Source organism: Myotis davidii, unplaced genomic scaffold, assembly GCF_000327345.1.
Source record: "Myotis davidii unplaced genomic scaffold, ASM32734v1 scaffold562, whole genome shotgun sequence".
Lineage (NCBI taxonomy): Eukaryota > Metazoa > Chordata > Mammalia > Chiroptera > Vespertilionidae > Myotis > Myotis davidii.
This window is the reverse complement of record NW_006293953.1, coordinates 2,600,375-2,614,943: the sequence shown is the minus strand read 5'-3', so window position 1 is coordinate 2,614,943 and position 14,569 is coordinate 2,600,375. Positions and strand designations below refer to the sequence as shown.

General features: G+C 58.4%; 1 protein-coding gene across 1 annotated transcript in view; it reads left to right on the top strand.

Annotated features, from left to right (window-relative positions):
• Positions 1-14,569, top strand: part of NOL4L (nucleolar protein 4-like) — a 117,101-nt gene that overhangs the window by 78,466 nt on the left and 24,066 nt on the right. Inside the window, exon 5 of the mRNA XM_015566650.1 lies at positions 2,819-2,960. Within this exon, the coding sequence (XP_015422136.1) occupies positions 2,819-2,960 (142 nt within the window). The remainder of the gene's footprint in view (positions 1-2,818; positions 2,961-14,569) is intronic.

Sequence of the window (14,569 nt, the reverse complement as noted above, 5' to 3'; positions counted from 1 at the left end):
CGATTCAGTAAGTCTCCCTTGCTTTGCAGGAGGGTCTAGGGAACATACTGCCTGGTCCCCACTCTTAAAAAGGCTTAGAGTTTTTCTGGGGAAGACAGGGCAGAGACCTGTGTGTTGACATGCTACAGCTGAGGGGGGTGCCTGACTGACTGATGGGGCTAATGGTACAGGCAGACAGGTTGTGCAAGAAGAGGAACGATGGAGACTGAGCTGGAGTTGATGGAGAGGAATTTGGGTCATGGGGCACCACAGGTGAGAGGGACAGTTGAGCAGAGGCAAGCGAGGAGAGCTGTGTGTCTGGGCCTTCAGGATTGTACACGTCTGGCTCTGCCACTTGTTAGCTCATGACCTTGGGCGAGTGCCTGAACCCCTTGGAGCCTCAGTTTTCTTACCTATAGAATGGGCTGGTAACTGTACCTGCCTGGTGGGCCTGTGGGAAGGGTGAAATGAGGTGATCCAAGGAGCACTTGCCACCCGATAAACTCTGACTTCTGCTGTTCTTTTAAACCTGACCAAGTGGCGCAAGAATGTGGGAGCCGGCGGTGCTGCACCTAGCGGTTCTTACTCTTTCCTGCTTCTCGGTGAGAACACTGTGTGTTCAGTGGGACACTCTACAAGCCTTTCTCTGAGCTGGAGACAGCCCTGCCCAAGGTTTTGTGCATCTTGGGAGGGGACACTCCTGTGTGGCTACTCCTCACATGCACCAGCCTCTGCCTTGGCCTGGAATGCTCCTGGGTAGACTGCCCCACGACCACCTCCCTCACGCCCTGCAGGCCTCTGCCTTTGTTCCCTGGCAGCGAGGTCCTCCCTGGCCAGGCAGCCACAGTCCTGCAGGCCCCTCTCCCCTCTTATTAAGCTTTATTTTGCTTTGTCCCCCTCATCACCACCAGCATCATGTGTTTTTCCAACTGGGCGTAGTGCACCAGGAGGACCAGCTGTCTTATCCACAGCTGAATCTCCCCGCACCTGGAAAGGTGCTTGGTCCATAGTAGGTGTCCAGTAAGTACTGTTGAATGAGTGGGTGGGGCATTTTGAGTAGATGGTGCTTCCAGATGTTAATAGAAGACTCCGTGTTTCAACCATCAGTCAGGAGAGGGCCTTCCTACTCAACCAGGACTTCAGTTCATACCCTGAGCACAGTGTCCCTTGGGTAACCAGGGGCCCAAGTGAGGATGTCCCTGGTCCAAGTGCCTGCATGGGCTGGGTACCTCCAAGGGTCCGCTCCCCCACCCAGCAGCCTCACTCTCAGGTTCTATCCAATCAGCATAGGGGAGAGTTTCGTTGGCCCTTTGGACCCTTTGTGCAGAGAGAGCTTTTTGAACGGGCATGTATCCCTCCGGGTGTGAGAACACTGAGCAAGTATAAGTGAGCGTGTTTTCACCCAAGGAAGAGTGTGGGTGGAGGTGCCTGTGGGAGGGAGGCAGAGTGAGTGCATGTGGGGGGTCGGGGGGGGGAGGGGATGAAGATACTTGGTCTCCATCCCCTGAGGCTCTGAGTGTGCTGTGTGGTGACCCCGGAGCTGGGCAGAGCTGGTGTCCTGGCCCAACTTGAGTCCTCTGGATTCAGCTGCGGAGGGTACACACTCTTGCTGCACAGAAGCCGTAAATTCCAGGAAACTCCCTGCAGCCCTGCGGAGTGGGGGAGGGAGTGGAGGCTAAGGCAGGCTGGTTCCCTAGCACTTGGAGAACAGATGTGTCTGCCTCAGGGAGAGCAGCAGAAGAAAGTTCAAACTAGAGTGTGTTTGCTCACTATAAAAGAGATGTTTGTGAGCGGGCCCTGGAGGGGAGGCCTGGTGTGGGGGGGCCCTGCCAGACGTCCTGACTGGGAGCCCACGGAGACCATTGTATCTTGCCGGAGGGGCAGGGGAGTGGGCAGTCGGGAATCAGGGGTGTGGGAGTTGCTGGGTCATCTTTCTGAGATGTACAGCCACCTCCAAACACAGTTGCTTGCAGCTCCTGAAAGAGGCTGGGCCAGAGGAGGTGGGGTCCCTTCCCACTGGAGGGCCGGATGGAAGGGGCCCCGCCCCAGGGGTTCCCGGATGACTGGCCAAGTGCTCACTGAAGCCAGTGAGGGGAGAGGAGGCGGGCGTGGTCCTCGCAGCGGGCTCTCCTCGCTAGCAGGCCCTCCGGCTGTTTGGAAGGCCCGAGCGGTCCCCTAGGCCCTTGAGCCGAACCCCCTTTGCGGTCTGATCTGAACCCTTGCCTGCCCCACCCCCTTCCTTCTCTAGCTTCTGGGGCTGGCCTTTTCAGCTCTGGAAGCTGCCCAAGAGCATATCTTTGAAGCACAGCAAAGGTTAGGAAGAAGGAAGACAGAAATGTCCTCTGGGCTGGGGGAGTGGGAGAAAGGAATTCCATGCATGCCCCATGGGGGTCAGGGTGGTAGGCCTGGTGGGACGATGGGCTTGGCCTGGGAGGTGCCCGGCATGTCCTGCTACCCACTTCTGGCTGCCTGGCCCTGTTCACAGTGAGCCCTCCTCCCCAGGCTGTGGGTAGGGAGCGGGAGCTGTGGCCTTTGTTTACGGTGCTTGTTTCAACCTTGGCCCTGCCATCCGCCCCTGCAGGATGCGAGACCTCGTAATTGTCTTCAATTACAGAGCTCCGGCCCTCAGCCCTGGCTTCCGACAGGAACCAGAGCCCAAGCCCGAGCCACTTCCACGGGGGCTGGGAGCAACCCAGCCCCCTCTGCAAGGTCTGGAGGCTCTCATGGTCCCCAGAGCTCCGGCAAATGCCCACGGGCCCTGGGCTTCGCTCACAGGGCGGCCCGAGGGCTGCTGATCGCCCATCCCTGTTGAACACCCACCTTCTTTGTCCCTGATCAGGATGAAACTTCTGTGAGCAGTGAAGATTTTGATATGAACGATTCCACATGGATGTCAGCTGACCCACACCTGGCCTCCAGCCTGAGTCCCAGCCAGGACGAGAGGATGCGGAGCCCGCAGAACCTCCACAGCCAAGAGGACGGTGAGTGTCTCTCGGTGGCTGGTGGGGGAGAGGCCGTGCAGGACAACAAGGCCCTAGGAATCTGGGCCAGGACCTCTGGGGGTGGCCCAGGCTTACAGGTGCCCCCACAGTGTTCTCCACATCTCCGTGGGCCCCACTGCCCAGCTCCCGGTTCCAGGGAGACCAGGTCACTCCTCCCAAAGATAAATGGATGGCTCTCGGGGACTGGTCGCCTGACGGCGGGCATCATGCTGGCTTGTTTGTCCTGATGCTCAGGAGCTGATGTGATTTCTGTTACCACGGTTCAGGTCTGGGTGGTTCACAGTGTGCTTGGCCGGAACAGTTCATTGGTGCAGCAGTGAAAGCAACGCCAGGCTTCTGCCACTCTGAGGGAAGGCTGTAGGGACAGGGTCCCTGCCTGTCACCTGGCGATGGAGCAGGCAGTGCGCTTCTCCACATGCCCCCAGTCCCGGGGATGAGATGGGGCCCGGGCTGAGGAGCTGTCTGTTCTTCCCTACCCTGGCCCTGCTGCCTCCAGGGCCTGCCAGGCACCACCTCCAGCCTCCCTGAGAAGAGAGACTTCCTCTTTGGGGTGGGAGAGTCGTGCTCAGCAGTCACGCCCAGAAGTCTACTCCAGTGCCCCCTGGTGGCGGCCCCGGGATGCGGGGCACTGGGGCTCCAGTGCCTGCCTCAGTTGGGTGCAGTTGTTGGCCTCAGGGGGCACCTATGGTCAGTGTCCTGTCTGGGTTCTGTTTTCTGGGGAGGAGGTGACTGGTGCTAGGGGATGAGCCACACCAGGCCTCAGAGAACTGGGGTGTAGAGCTGGCAATTAGGAGGGGTCGAAGGTCGGGGCCTGGAATGTGAGAGGGAGGTGCAGGGTTAAAAAGGGGTGTAATGTTAACTCTGTGAAACGGGTTAGCCTTAGAGAGTAAATAAGGGGTAGGAGCCTTGCAGTTAGGGTCAAAGTTCATCTCCATGGCAGAACCGCTCGCCTCTGACTGCTTTCTCAGACCTGAATCCGGCTTTGTCTGGGAGGAGACTCCGCCCGAGGCAGCTGGGTGGCTGGGCCAGGGCCTGGGGAGCCCAGGAGGTGGTTCTTTGAGAAGAGGGTGCAAGGCTACTGGGAAAGAAAAGGCTTTTGTGCCTTGCTACCTCGTGAGGTCAGCACGACCCCTTGTGCTTCCAGCCTCCAGACCAGTGCTACCTTCTAGCTCCCCTAGCAGGTGGGGACCTGGGCGGAGGCCGCCACATGCTGCTGGGGGCACTGAGGCTGGGAAGGGCCCAACAGCTGACCTCCCTCCTCAGCTGAGGTGATTGGGAGCCATACCCAAGGGCTACTCCAAGGGCCCCTACAACAACGCTCAGCCTAGGGTGTCAGTTATATTCTCCCAAGAAGGATCCAGAACACGTTTTTTTTAAAGAAGGAGAGTATTTTTTTATTTTATTTATTTTTTTATATTTTTATTGATTTCAGAGAGGAAAGGAGAGGGAGAGAGATAGAAACATTAATGATGAGAGAGAATCATTGATTGGCTGCCTCCTGCACACCCCCTACTGGGGATCGAGCCTGCAACCCTGGCATGTGCCCTTGACAGGAATCGAACCCGGGACCCTTCAGTCCGCAGGCTGACGCTTTATCCACTGAGCCAAACCATCTAGGGCCAGAACATTTTTTTTTTTAAACTCAGAGTAGTAGGACTGAATGGGGCCCCAGCTTATTCTCAGACAAGTCCTGTGGTATTGTTCCCCACAACCCCCCCGGAGGGCTGGCCTCCGTTGGAGACAGTTCCAGGGAGGTTTGGTGATTTGGGGGGGCTCCGGGATCAGGGAGCAGAAGGGAGTGTTTCTGTGGTGGTCACGGGGCTTCCTCAGCATCATTGGCCCGCTGCCCAGAGGCAGCAGAATCATGAAGATGAAGCAGAGAGAAGCGCAAAGAGGCTGGTGGGGTCAGCATGTCCTGCAGCCGGTCCCCCAGGAGCCTTGTGGGGAGCCCAGCCTGGGCGTGGTCACTAGTATTCCCCTCACCTCGCCCCCTGCCATTCAGGTCCCTCCTGGCCTGGGTGCTGGGGCTGAGGCAGGCTGGCCTGCTGACAGAACATGGGTGTTTATCAGGGCGGGCAGCCAGAGCTGGAGACAGGGAGGATGGTGTTGACCATGATACCATCAATTTAATTATTTAATCAGAGGCTGTGTCTGGAGGCTGTGGGCTGATGTGCTGGCCAGAGGCCAACCTAAGCCCCGTGCGGGGGTCGCAGGCCTTGAGAATGCCCAGCCTGCTGGCCCTTCTGGTCCCAGATCTGTTGGTGACGCCATGTCAGACCAAAGCAATGGGCTCCCAAAGGGTTGTGGCTGACACAGCCCCAGCCCCCACAGTGGCATGCAGCCAGCATCCTTCTCTGAAGGTACTTCGAGTGCAGACAGGCTGAGCTCCCGCTCCGAAAGTGAGTCAATGGGAGACCATCGGGGCTGCAGGGTGTTCTCATGTCCCCTCTTGTTAACGAAAGTGGGGACAGGCCAAGCAGGAGCTCTAGTTGGCACTGCACTCCACACCCAGCCTCAGCCCTCCACGGTCTCCGCTCCCTGCTCATATGCCTTCATCCAGAGGCTTCCCCAGGCCCACTGACCATCTCTAACCCATGGAAGTGGCAAGTTGGAAAGATGATGTCTGAGGCCCCCACCGTGAGCTCTGAGATGTGGACCGTGTCAGTGTCACTCTCTGCTCCGTCCCAGTGAACGGAGCTGCATGCCAGGCACACTGGAGGGGCCTGCTGAATACTTGTGGTCTGGATGAATAGAGGAACTACTTTTTTGAGACCTACCAGAGAGGATATAGGTCTGCCCTTTGTTGAGGACAAGTTGGGCTTCTCCTCCTCCTCTTCCTCCTCCTCCTCCTCACTTTTCAAGTTTTAACAAAGGCAGATGAAAGCAGGCAGTCCCAGGGCTGAGACCCAGGAATGAGTGATAAACAGGCCAGCTCCCCATCCCCGCAGCTTTTCTCGAGGTTTGCTGGCCGGTGGGAGTGTGCTTGCAGTCAAGTAAGCTTATTTTTCTTCCCCGGGCCCTCCCTCCATTGCCTGCAAGGCTTTACTTCCCAGATCTCTCTGTGGCCATTCCCAGCTCCCTGAAATCACAGCACTGGGCCGGAGCACCACTGGCAAGGCACTTCCTCGCTGGGGCTGTAGCTGCCATGGTGAGCACATCACCCTTGTCTCCTGTCAGGAGAGGAAACAGGATCAGGGAGCGGATTTGGGCACCTGGCGTGAGGCAGGAGGTACGCAGGCTGCCCTCTTCCTCCTTGGCACGCATCAAGGCCATGTGTGAGGTTCTGGGGACCAGGTCTCGATAAATAGTTGTTCCTGCCCTGACCGGTTTGGCTCAGTGGATAGAGTGTCGGCCTGCAGACTCAAGGGTCCCAGGTTCGATTCCGGTCAAGGGCATGTACCTTGGTTGCGGGCACATCCCCAGTAGGGGGCGTGCAGGAGGCAGCTGATCGATGTTTCTAACTCTCTATTCCTCTCCCTTCCTCTCTGTAAAAAATCAATAAAATATATATATATATATTTTTAAAAAACAGTTGTTCCTCTCTTCCCCAGAAATGGGCACGGAAGTGTGGGAACCAGAGGAGGCCCCCTACACACCCAGAGCATTGCCTTTTCAGGGGCCTAGAGTGACCCCTCCCGTGCTGCTCACACAGCCAAGACCCCTCCAGACCACCGCCAAGCCTGCTGAGGCTCTGCGCTTTCTTTGGAGTCCAGACAGCACTCTGGCCTCAGCACAGATGCCTGGAAAAGCACTCTGTCCCAGGGCTGCCTGTTGGGGCTGGAGGGAGGATGCCCGGGAGAAACCAGCTGTTGAGACTTTGCCCAGAGATGCTGTGGTCTGGGGCTGACTTGGGCCTGAACAGCGTGTGAGTCTAATGACGCTCTGTCGGTGGATTATCTGATGCCCGTCTCTTCCCGGATACCATGGGCACCCTGAGAGCGCAGGGCCTGGCCCAGAGCAGGCAGATCGGAATGTCTGTTGAATGAATGAGTGAGTGCAAGAGTGAACGAGGGCGGGCACACAGGCAGGTGAGCCGGCAGGCCCCTGGCCATCAGGTATGTGGCGAGGCCGGGGTGCCCACTCCGGCAGGCAGCGCCAGGCCAGGGCCCCTCCTGCCCTTTCCTCTGGATGTGCTTCACCAGGCCTCTTGCTCTGCCCCTTCCTGAACGGAAAATGTGAGGCCTGGCCTTCAGAAGGGACGCATGGGGGTGGGGAGCGGACATTACTCACCCCCGGGCCAGACAGGAAACCAGCACCAGGAGAACTGAGGGTCCTGCTTCCTTTTTCCTGCAGGGTCACCGGGAGTTGCCGGCTGGGGGGTGTCCTGGGGCGTTCCAGGGCCTCTTGTTTGAGTCTCTCCGATGAGACGCTCCTCTAGCCTCGGCCTCTGGGACCCACGGGGCCTCAGAGCTTCCTTCCCCCTGGGGACAGGGAGCCAGCTGACCGGCCATTACCGGGCTGTGAGGCCTTAGGTTCTTCCAGGCTCGTCCTCAGGTCTGTCATGGGAAGAGTGAGCCTCTACCGTGACATGCAAACAACCGTAAGCCCACCCTGCCTTGAAGGAGCCTGCCCTTGGGGCTCTAAGCTTTCGGAGGGCAAAAGGGGCATCTCCGTAGAAATGTATCTTATTTTTCTCCTTGTTTCTAAAGTATTGCATTCAATGTGAAAAAGTTAGAAAAAGACAGAGGAGGAAAAAAATGAAAAAGACCAATGTTTGGGGCATATTTTTCTTGATCTTCTCCGTGTGTGTAATCAATCTCATTTTCTTCAAAAAGTGGGGAGGGGGCCCTGTCGTTGCGGCCATCTTTTTTTCCACTTAATGTCGTTTGCCTCTGCCCCTGTGACTGCAGTGGCATTTTTAAAGGTGGTTTGTTTAGTTCAGTGACGGGGGCCCCTTCCTGGGCCCCCTGTGTGCTGGGCCCCAGCTGGTGACAGGCGGGGACCCTGTGCGTCAGGGCTATGACTCTGCTTTTCCTACCGAGAAGGAATAACCTGCCCAGACCACGGTCTCTCTGACTCCAGAACCAATGTTTGGGCCACTCCTGGGGAAGGACATTTAAGTCCCCCTTTTGCTTCATTAAAAACAGGGCCTTGCCCTAGCTGGTTTGGCTCAGTGGGTAGAGCACCAGCCTTTGGACTGAAGGGTCCGGTTCGATTCCAGCCAAGGGCACATGCCTCAGTTACAGGCTCGATCCCCAGCCCTGGCCGGGGCACCTGTGGGAGGTAAGCAATCGATGTTTCTCTCTCACCGATGTTTCTATCTTTCCCCTCTACAAAGTCAATAAGGACATATTTAAACAAACAAACAAACAAACAGGCCTCAGGGAGCGTCCTCGGGACTAAGGCTTGAATCCTAAGTGCCCCCCCCCCCCAAGTGATCAACAAATGGCTGTTGAGTAACCAGGGGCAGAGACGGCCAGGAAAGCCTCTCGGAGCAGGCCATGCTGGCGTGATGTTGAAGGCAGCTGGGGCCGGCCTGAGGCATCCTGGGCAGCTCGGGCAGCACGTCAGGAGGAGGCTGGGAAGGGAGGGAGATGCTGAAGGCCAGGATCGGGGCCCCTGGGTCGCATGTCTCCAGAAGCTTCGTATGCAGGCAAGGGTGTGGCCTGCGAGATTGCTGGGAACACGGAGAGAGGTGGAGTCACCCCTGTGGGCCTGAGGCCTGACCTGGACACGGCTCCCTGCAGGTGGGCCCCTGGAACTCTGCTGTGGCTCTCCTGAGGGGGCCCTGGCCTGCCTGGCCCCTGCAGTGCGGTCTTAAAGCAAGCTGTGCCCCTCTGACCCCTGGCTTCTGCCTCTAGTGTGGCCTGGGTGACGACAACCATTAGTTCTGTGGCCTCAGAAGCTCTTGGTGAGACCAAGGCTTTCTGCCTCCTGACTTGCTCCCTCAGGTGGGGCCCTCCACTGCCCAGAAATGCAAACTGGGTGGTGGTGGTGCCTCTCCTTTGCTCACCGGCAGGGCCTCTCCTCTCCCCTGCTCCCCCGACCCCATAGTGGTCTTGGGGTGGGGGGTGTGTGCAGGCCCCAGGTCCCAGCCACCAACCTCGGATCCTGCCTCCACGCCCTCCTCCCTGGCTGTGTGGCCTAGGCCCAATCATTGCCCCTTCCTTACGGTGGGTGAAGACTGGGTGATGGGTGGGCAGGGCTCAGCACTCCCCTGGTGCCGGGGAGGCTCAGTGAACGGTTATAGGATCATTTCCTCTGAGGTGGCCAGGCTGGTGCGAGGGGCTCACCGAAGGACGGGAGGCTGGGGTCCATGGCCACAGGCTGAGGGGCTATAGGTGGATCAGCACAGACTGGAGAGTCGTCCTCCTCACCTCTGCCAGCTGCTATGGTCCCTCCTTGCTTGGTCCCGTCCTGCCTCCTCACCTGTTCAGGTCTCTCTTGGTCCCCTCTGCCCCCGGCACCCTGTAGGGTTCTGACCACAGCTTTCTTCTATTCAACACTCACACCAGTGCCCTGAGCCCCTGCTCTCAATCCCCTAGAGCCATGGTCAGCAAACTGCGGCTCTCGAGCCACATGCGGCTCTTTGGCCCCTTGAGTGTGGCTCTCCCTAAGCCTTAGGAGTACCCTAATGAAGTTAATAACAATGTACCTACCTATATAGTTTAAGTTTAAAAAATTTGGCTCTCGAAAGAAATTTCAATCGTCGTACTGTTGATATTTGGCTCTGGTGACTAATGAGCTTGCCGACCACGGCCCTAGAGTTTTATCTCTTTGGAAAGGGAGCTGGGCGTGGAGGGTCTGGATCCTCAGTTTCTCCTGAGTTCCCATCCCATTCCCTACCCACATGTGCCAGAGCCTGTCAGGGAACCCCGAATCTTGCTCCTTGATCTGCAAACCCCAGATCTGTCCCAAGCTCAGCTGCACGTTTGTTCTGCCGTCCAGCTGTTTGGGCAGTCACTGTGCCAGGCAACCATGGGTGCCCCAGGAGTGCTCTCAGCCAGTGGTGGAAGCTGCTCGTGCAAGGGAACGGGCAGGGGACCATGTGCTAGTGCTGATGGGGCGAGTGAGAGTTGGGGCCAGGCCAGGCAGACTCAGTCACCGCATTCCCCCCGAGCCTTGGCCACTGCTAGTGTCCTCTGCAGATGGTGTCCGCCCTCCCACGGGGTCACCTCTGGGGTTGGAGCAGCTCTCCCCCTCCAAGGGACAGAGGATTCCGTGGCCTGTGCAGCCAACTCCACGGCCCCACACCCGAGGCAGGGCATCCACCCTGGTCATTGTCACATGGTGGGAGGATTGTGGCCACTTTACCACAGCCGCCCTTTTCCTGCGGGGGGCTTTTAAGCTGAGCCTTCTCTCCCCCTCACAGGCCCATCTTGCCCTGTCCTTCCCCTGACCCCACTTGTCCGAGGTGAGGCTGGAAACTGGGTCTGGGCCGCCTCCTCCGGCTACAGGTCACCCTCCTCATTCTAGAGCAAGAGCTGTTGCTCCTATTTAAGGCTCTAAATATCCACACCGGATGGAGAGGCAGTGGCCTCCTGCCCTCCCCTCCCCCCAGGAACAGAGAACTGGGGGCCCAAGCCCTTCCGGGAATTGGCCGTGGGCCACCCTGGCAGTCCTGGGTCACAGGGAAGTGTCCATCATCAGCTGGGCTGCAGGCAGCACAGACAATGCCGGGCTGTCCTGGTCTCTGGACACCGAAGACGGAGAGAGGCTGGGAGACAGCACTGAGGGATCCTTTATCCCAGGAGCAGGCCGGGCCCGCACAGCCCTGGCCTTGTGCAGGCTGCCAGGGTCTCAGGCCCCCGGCTCCCAGACACCTGGTGAGGACATTCGTGCAGGACAGGCTCGGGCCTGAGAGGTGAGGGAGAGGGAGACACCCCCTCCCCCACACACCTGAGATTCGCCTGGGCCGTCAGCACACCAGAGCCTGCCCCTGCCTGTGCCCCTCAGCCCAGGGAGTATGTGAACCCCACTGCCTGCTGAGCCCCTGCGGAAGGCCCTGCTGTGCTGGGGAGGAGCTGGGGGAGGGCATGAAGGAGAGGCATTGCCACCCTGAGCCTGTCCAAGGGCAACTTTCCCAGGAACCAGGAAGTGACCAGGGCCACGTTGGCGTCATCACTCTGACCTAAGGACTGGGATCCACCGAACCCAGACCAGTTTCCCTGGCCCTCACACTACACCCCCCCTCCCCCCCCCGCCACACACACACACACACACACACAGGCTCAGGGGCAGGGCCCTGCCCCATGAATCATTCACACATGGTTGCCCGAAGTGGCTTTGTTTGCTCTCACAGCACATGATTGGTTTTGGGGTGGGAGGGTGGAGTGGGCATCTCATCTAGAGCTTTGCACATTGAATTAGCATTGATTTTCCACTGCCTATGCTTGGCCTAGAGGGCGGGGCCAGGGGGAGTGTGGTACTCGGGAAAACACAGACCCCGGCAGTCTGTCCTGGGACTGTTTCCTCCTGGGCACTTAGGCCAGTGTGTGCTGGGGGAGAGGCTATAGGACGTGCGGTGGGGACAGGGGTGGGGTCTGCTCCATAGTACAGATGGGGTAAACCGAGGCCTAGAGAAGAAGGAGCACCAGGGGTGGGTCCGGCAGCCTGGAGGCCCATCTGGGCTCTGCTGCTCACTCAGTGTGACGGCTGATGAAGTCCCTCTGGGAGCCTTGGTTCCTCCCTGATGCCTGCAGTGGGGGTGGGTATGCACAGTAGGCATGATGGGCGTGCAGGCCTTCCACGCAGACTTAGTGTCCGCCCCACCAAAGGTGGCGCCGTCCCCAGTGCCCCTCACTGGCCCTGCTCAGGCCAGCTGCCCCCAAACCCCAACTCTCCTCTCCAGCTTGGACACCTCCCTAGGGGCCAGGATCTGCACTGAGAGAAGTCATTTTAGTTTCAGGTGGAAGTCGCAGAAATCTAGGTCTGCACTGTCTAATACAGGAGCCACAGAGGCCATTGAAAAGGGCTCATGAAAACGGAGGTGTGCTGTCCTGTGCATGACTCTGAAACAGGGAGTTTCAAAGTTAGCATGGAAAGAGAACGTAAAATAGCTCAGTTTTAACACAGTAGTAATCACTTGATGAAATTACAGTGTTTTAGATATATTGGGTTAAACAGGTTATTAAGATTCATTCTGCCTGTGTCTTTTCACTTTTTTAATGTGGCTACTAGAAAATTGAAAATTTCCCAGGTGTGGCTCGCATTCTGTGTCTGTTGGACAGCCCTGCTCGGAGTTGGCACCTGTTTAAGGAGTGAGTCACAAAAGCTGAGGCAGGAAGGCGGGTGCTGTGAGTAGAGGTGCTGGTGTCCCTGAGCTGGTGGCTTTAGGTGAGAGTGGAGCCTTTGGAACCGCAGGGATGGGTGGGGTGCACAGGAGGGGCAGCCGGGCGGGCAGTCAGGACCCGGAGGCCAGATGGTGGGGGCAGGCGCCCAGTGTGACCCCCTCACCCACGAGGCTGGGATCCCAGTGGCACTGCCTCACCCCAGCCTCTGAGTGTCTCCACCCCACCCCCATTGAACCCGGGCCCTCCCCCTTCTTTCCGGGAGGAAGAGCAGGGTAGCCAGCCAGGAGCCGATCACTCCCGGGGAACTATGCATCATGTAAACACGGCCGAGGCCACTGGCCTTTGTCAGAGCAGGCGGAGGCCAGCCCAGCGAGGTGCACACCCCAAATTCAGAGCAAAGTCTGCCCCAGACTGCAGCCCAAAGCCACACTGGCTGAGGGAGGAGAAAGGGGCCGGCTCTTCAGACATCCAGCCCGGCTCCTCTGGTGTTCACACCTCCCTGGCCCCGGCACGGTGGGGCTGCTGGCTCCAGCACGCTGCACTCCCCCACCCTTCTCCTTTGTGTGTGAATTATTGATGTCCCCTGTTCTCCCCTGCCCGGCTGCTGCTGCTGCTGCTGCCATGGAGCCATGAAGGAGGGAGGCAGTGTCTCCAGCAGCTGCGCCTCTGCCCCCAGAAGGCAGCCTGCACCAGGCCGGCTGGGCTGGCATGGCCATATGCCCATGGTCCCGGGGATGGCGGACCAGCCCACCTTGGGAGCCAGTGTGGGTCTCACACTGGGAGAGGGTGCCACTGGCTGTGGCCCTGGAGCCTGGTGTGGCGATTGGCGGCTCGCACAGAGCTGGGCTTGTGCAGGCTGCAGGGCGCTGGCGCCCACATAAGGGCATTGTTTGCCGAGGTAAAAGGGGTTTTTGTCTTCTTCTGGAGATGGGACAGAGGGAGAAACAATTTCCCCCATTCATCACTAATTCCCCCATTTGAATAGCAGCACATTGCCCCACGTTAAATAGATGGGCACAGCAGGCCTTCCCTGCCCGTAGGCATTCCGGGCGCAGGTGGGGGGCTCTGCGTCCTGCCCAAATCAGACCAGGAAGGCCCCGTTTTGTGGACATGTCCAGAAGGGGTACGGTCCCCAGCTGCTCCCCTGCACCCCTCCTCCCAGTCGCCCTTCCCTCTATGGCTCGAGGTTGGGGCGGTCTTGTCCTGCTGGCATTGTTCTGGGCTCTAGCAGGCTGGCCTCAGGGGGTGCCTATGCTGGAGGGACCTCCTGGCACAGCAGCACAGGTGAGAACAAGAGGGTCACCCCCAGCTCCAGGTCTGGGTGTGTTTAACCAGAACACGCGCCTGTCCAAAGAGCCCTGAAGCTGGAGACCTGCACCCCTAGAAGGCCCAACTCCCACACCCCCTGTTCCAGGTCCTCAGTGCCGTGGGGCCAGCTGGGTTCGTTCACAGGGTCATAAAGTGTCAGAGCCCAATAGGGCGGCTGCAGCAACTTCCTGGACTGCAGATAAGAGTTGCCAAGGAGGCGGGCTGTGCCCAAGGTCAGGAGGCAGCAAGGCCCGGCACTGCCCCTGCCTGGGCTGCCGCAGCTCATGCAGCAGGGGTTGGGTGTGTATCTGTGTCTTCCTTCAAGCACATGTTTTTGGAGGGGTTGAGAAGAGGAAAGGCTTAGGAATGGGCCAGAAACCTGGCTTGCCCAGCCTGGGGTACTGACGTTTCCCTGTCCCTCCTGTCCCGCTCTGTGCCGGGTGCTGCGCTAGGTGCTGGGGGAGGTCCTGAAGCCAGCCCCTCCCGCAGGTACCAGCCACCTCAGGACCACGCTGGGGGACAGGCCTGGGCTGTGCTGGGCCACGTAAGGAGAGAGCCGACTTGGGCTCCGGTCCTTTGTCCCGGGGGCGGGGGGAGCAGTATGAATTGCTCATACCAACCCAGACACATATGACACAATCTCCCTTTAACTAGCACCAGCCCTAAGGAAATTATTGGCTTCCATAAGTGTGTGGGCCTCCCTGCCAGGGGCGTTCAGCTCCAAGGGGGAGAGCACTTCTTCCCAGTCACCCCAGGACAAGCCCCAGGACTGACTTTCCTGGGTTGAAACTGGCCTGTCGCTAATCACTATGGTGGGCTGTGCTGAGTAGCCAGGCCTGGGGCACCTGCTTCCTCCGGAAGACTAGGGATCCCTCCCCAGAGAGAGCAGTGATGGCGAACCTATGACACGCGTGTCAGGTGACACGCGAACTCATTTTTTGGGTTGATTTTTCTTTGTTAAATGGCATTTAAATATATAAAGTAAATATAAAAAATATAAGTCTTTGTTTTACTATGGTTGCAAATATCAAAAAATTTCTATATGTG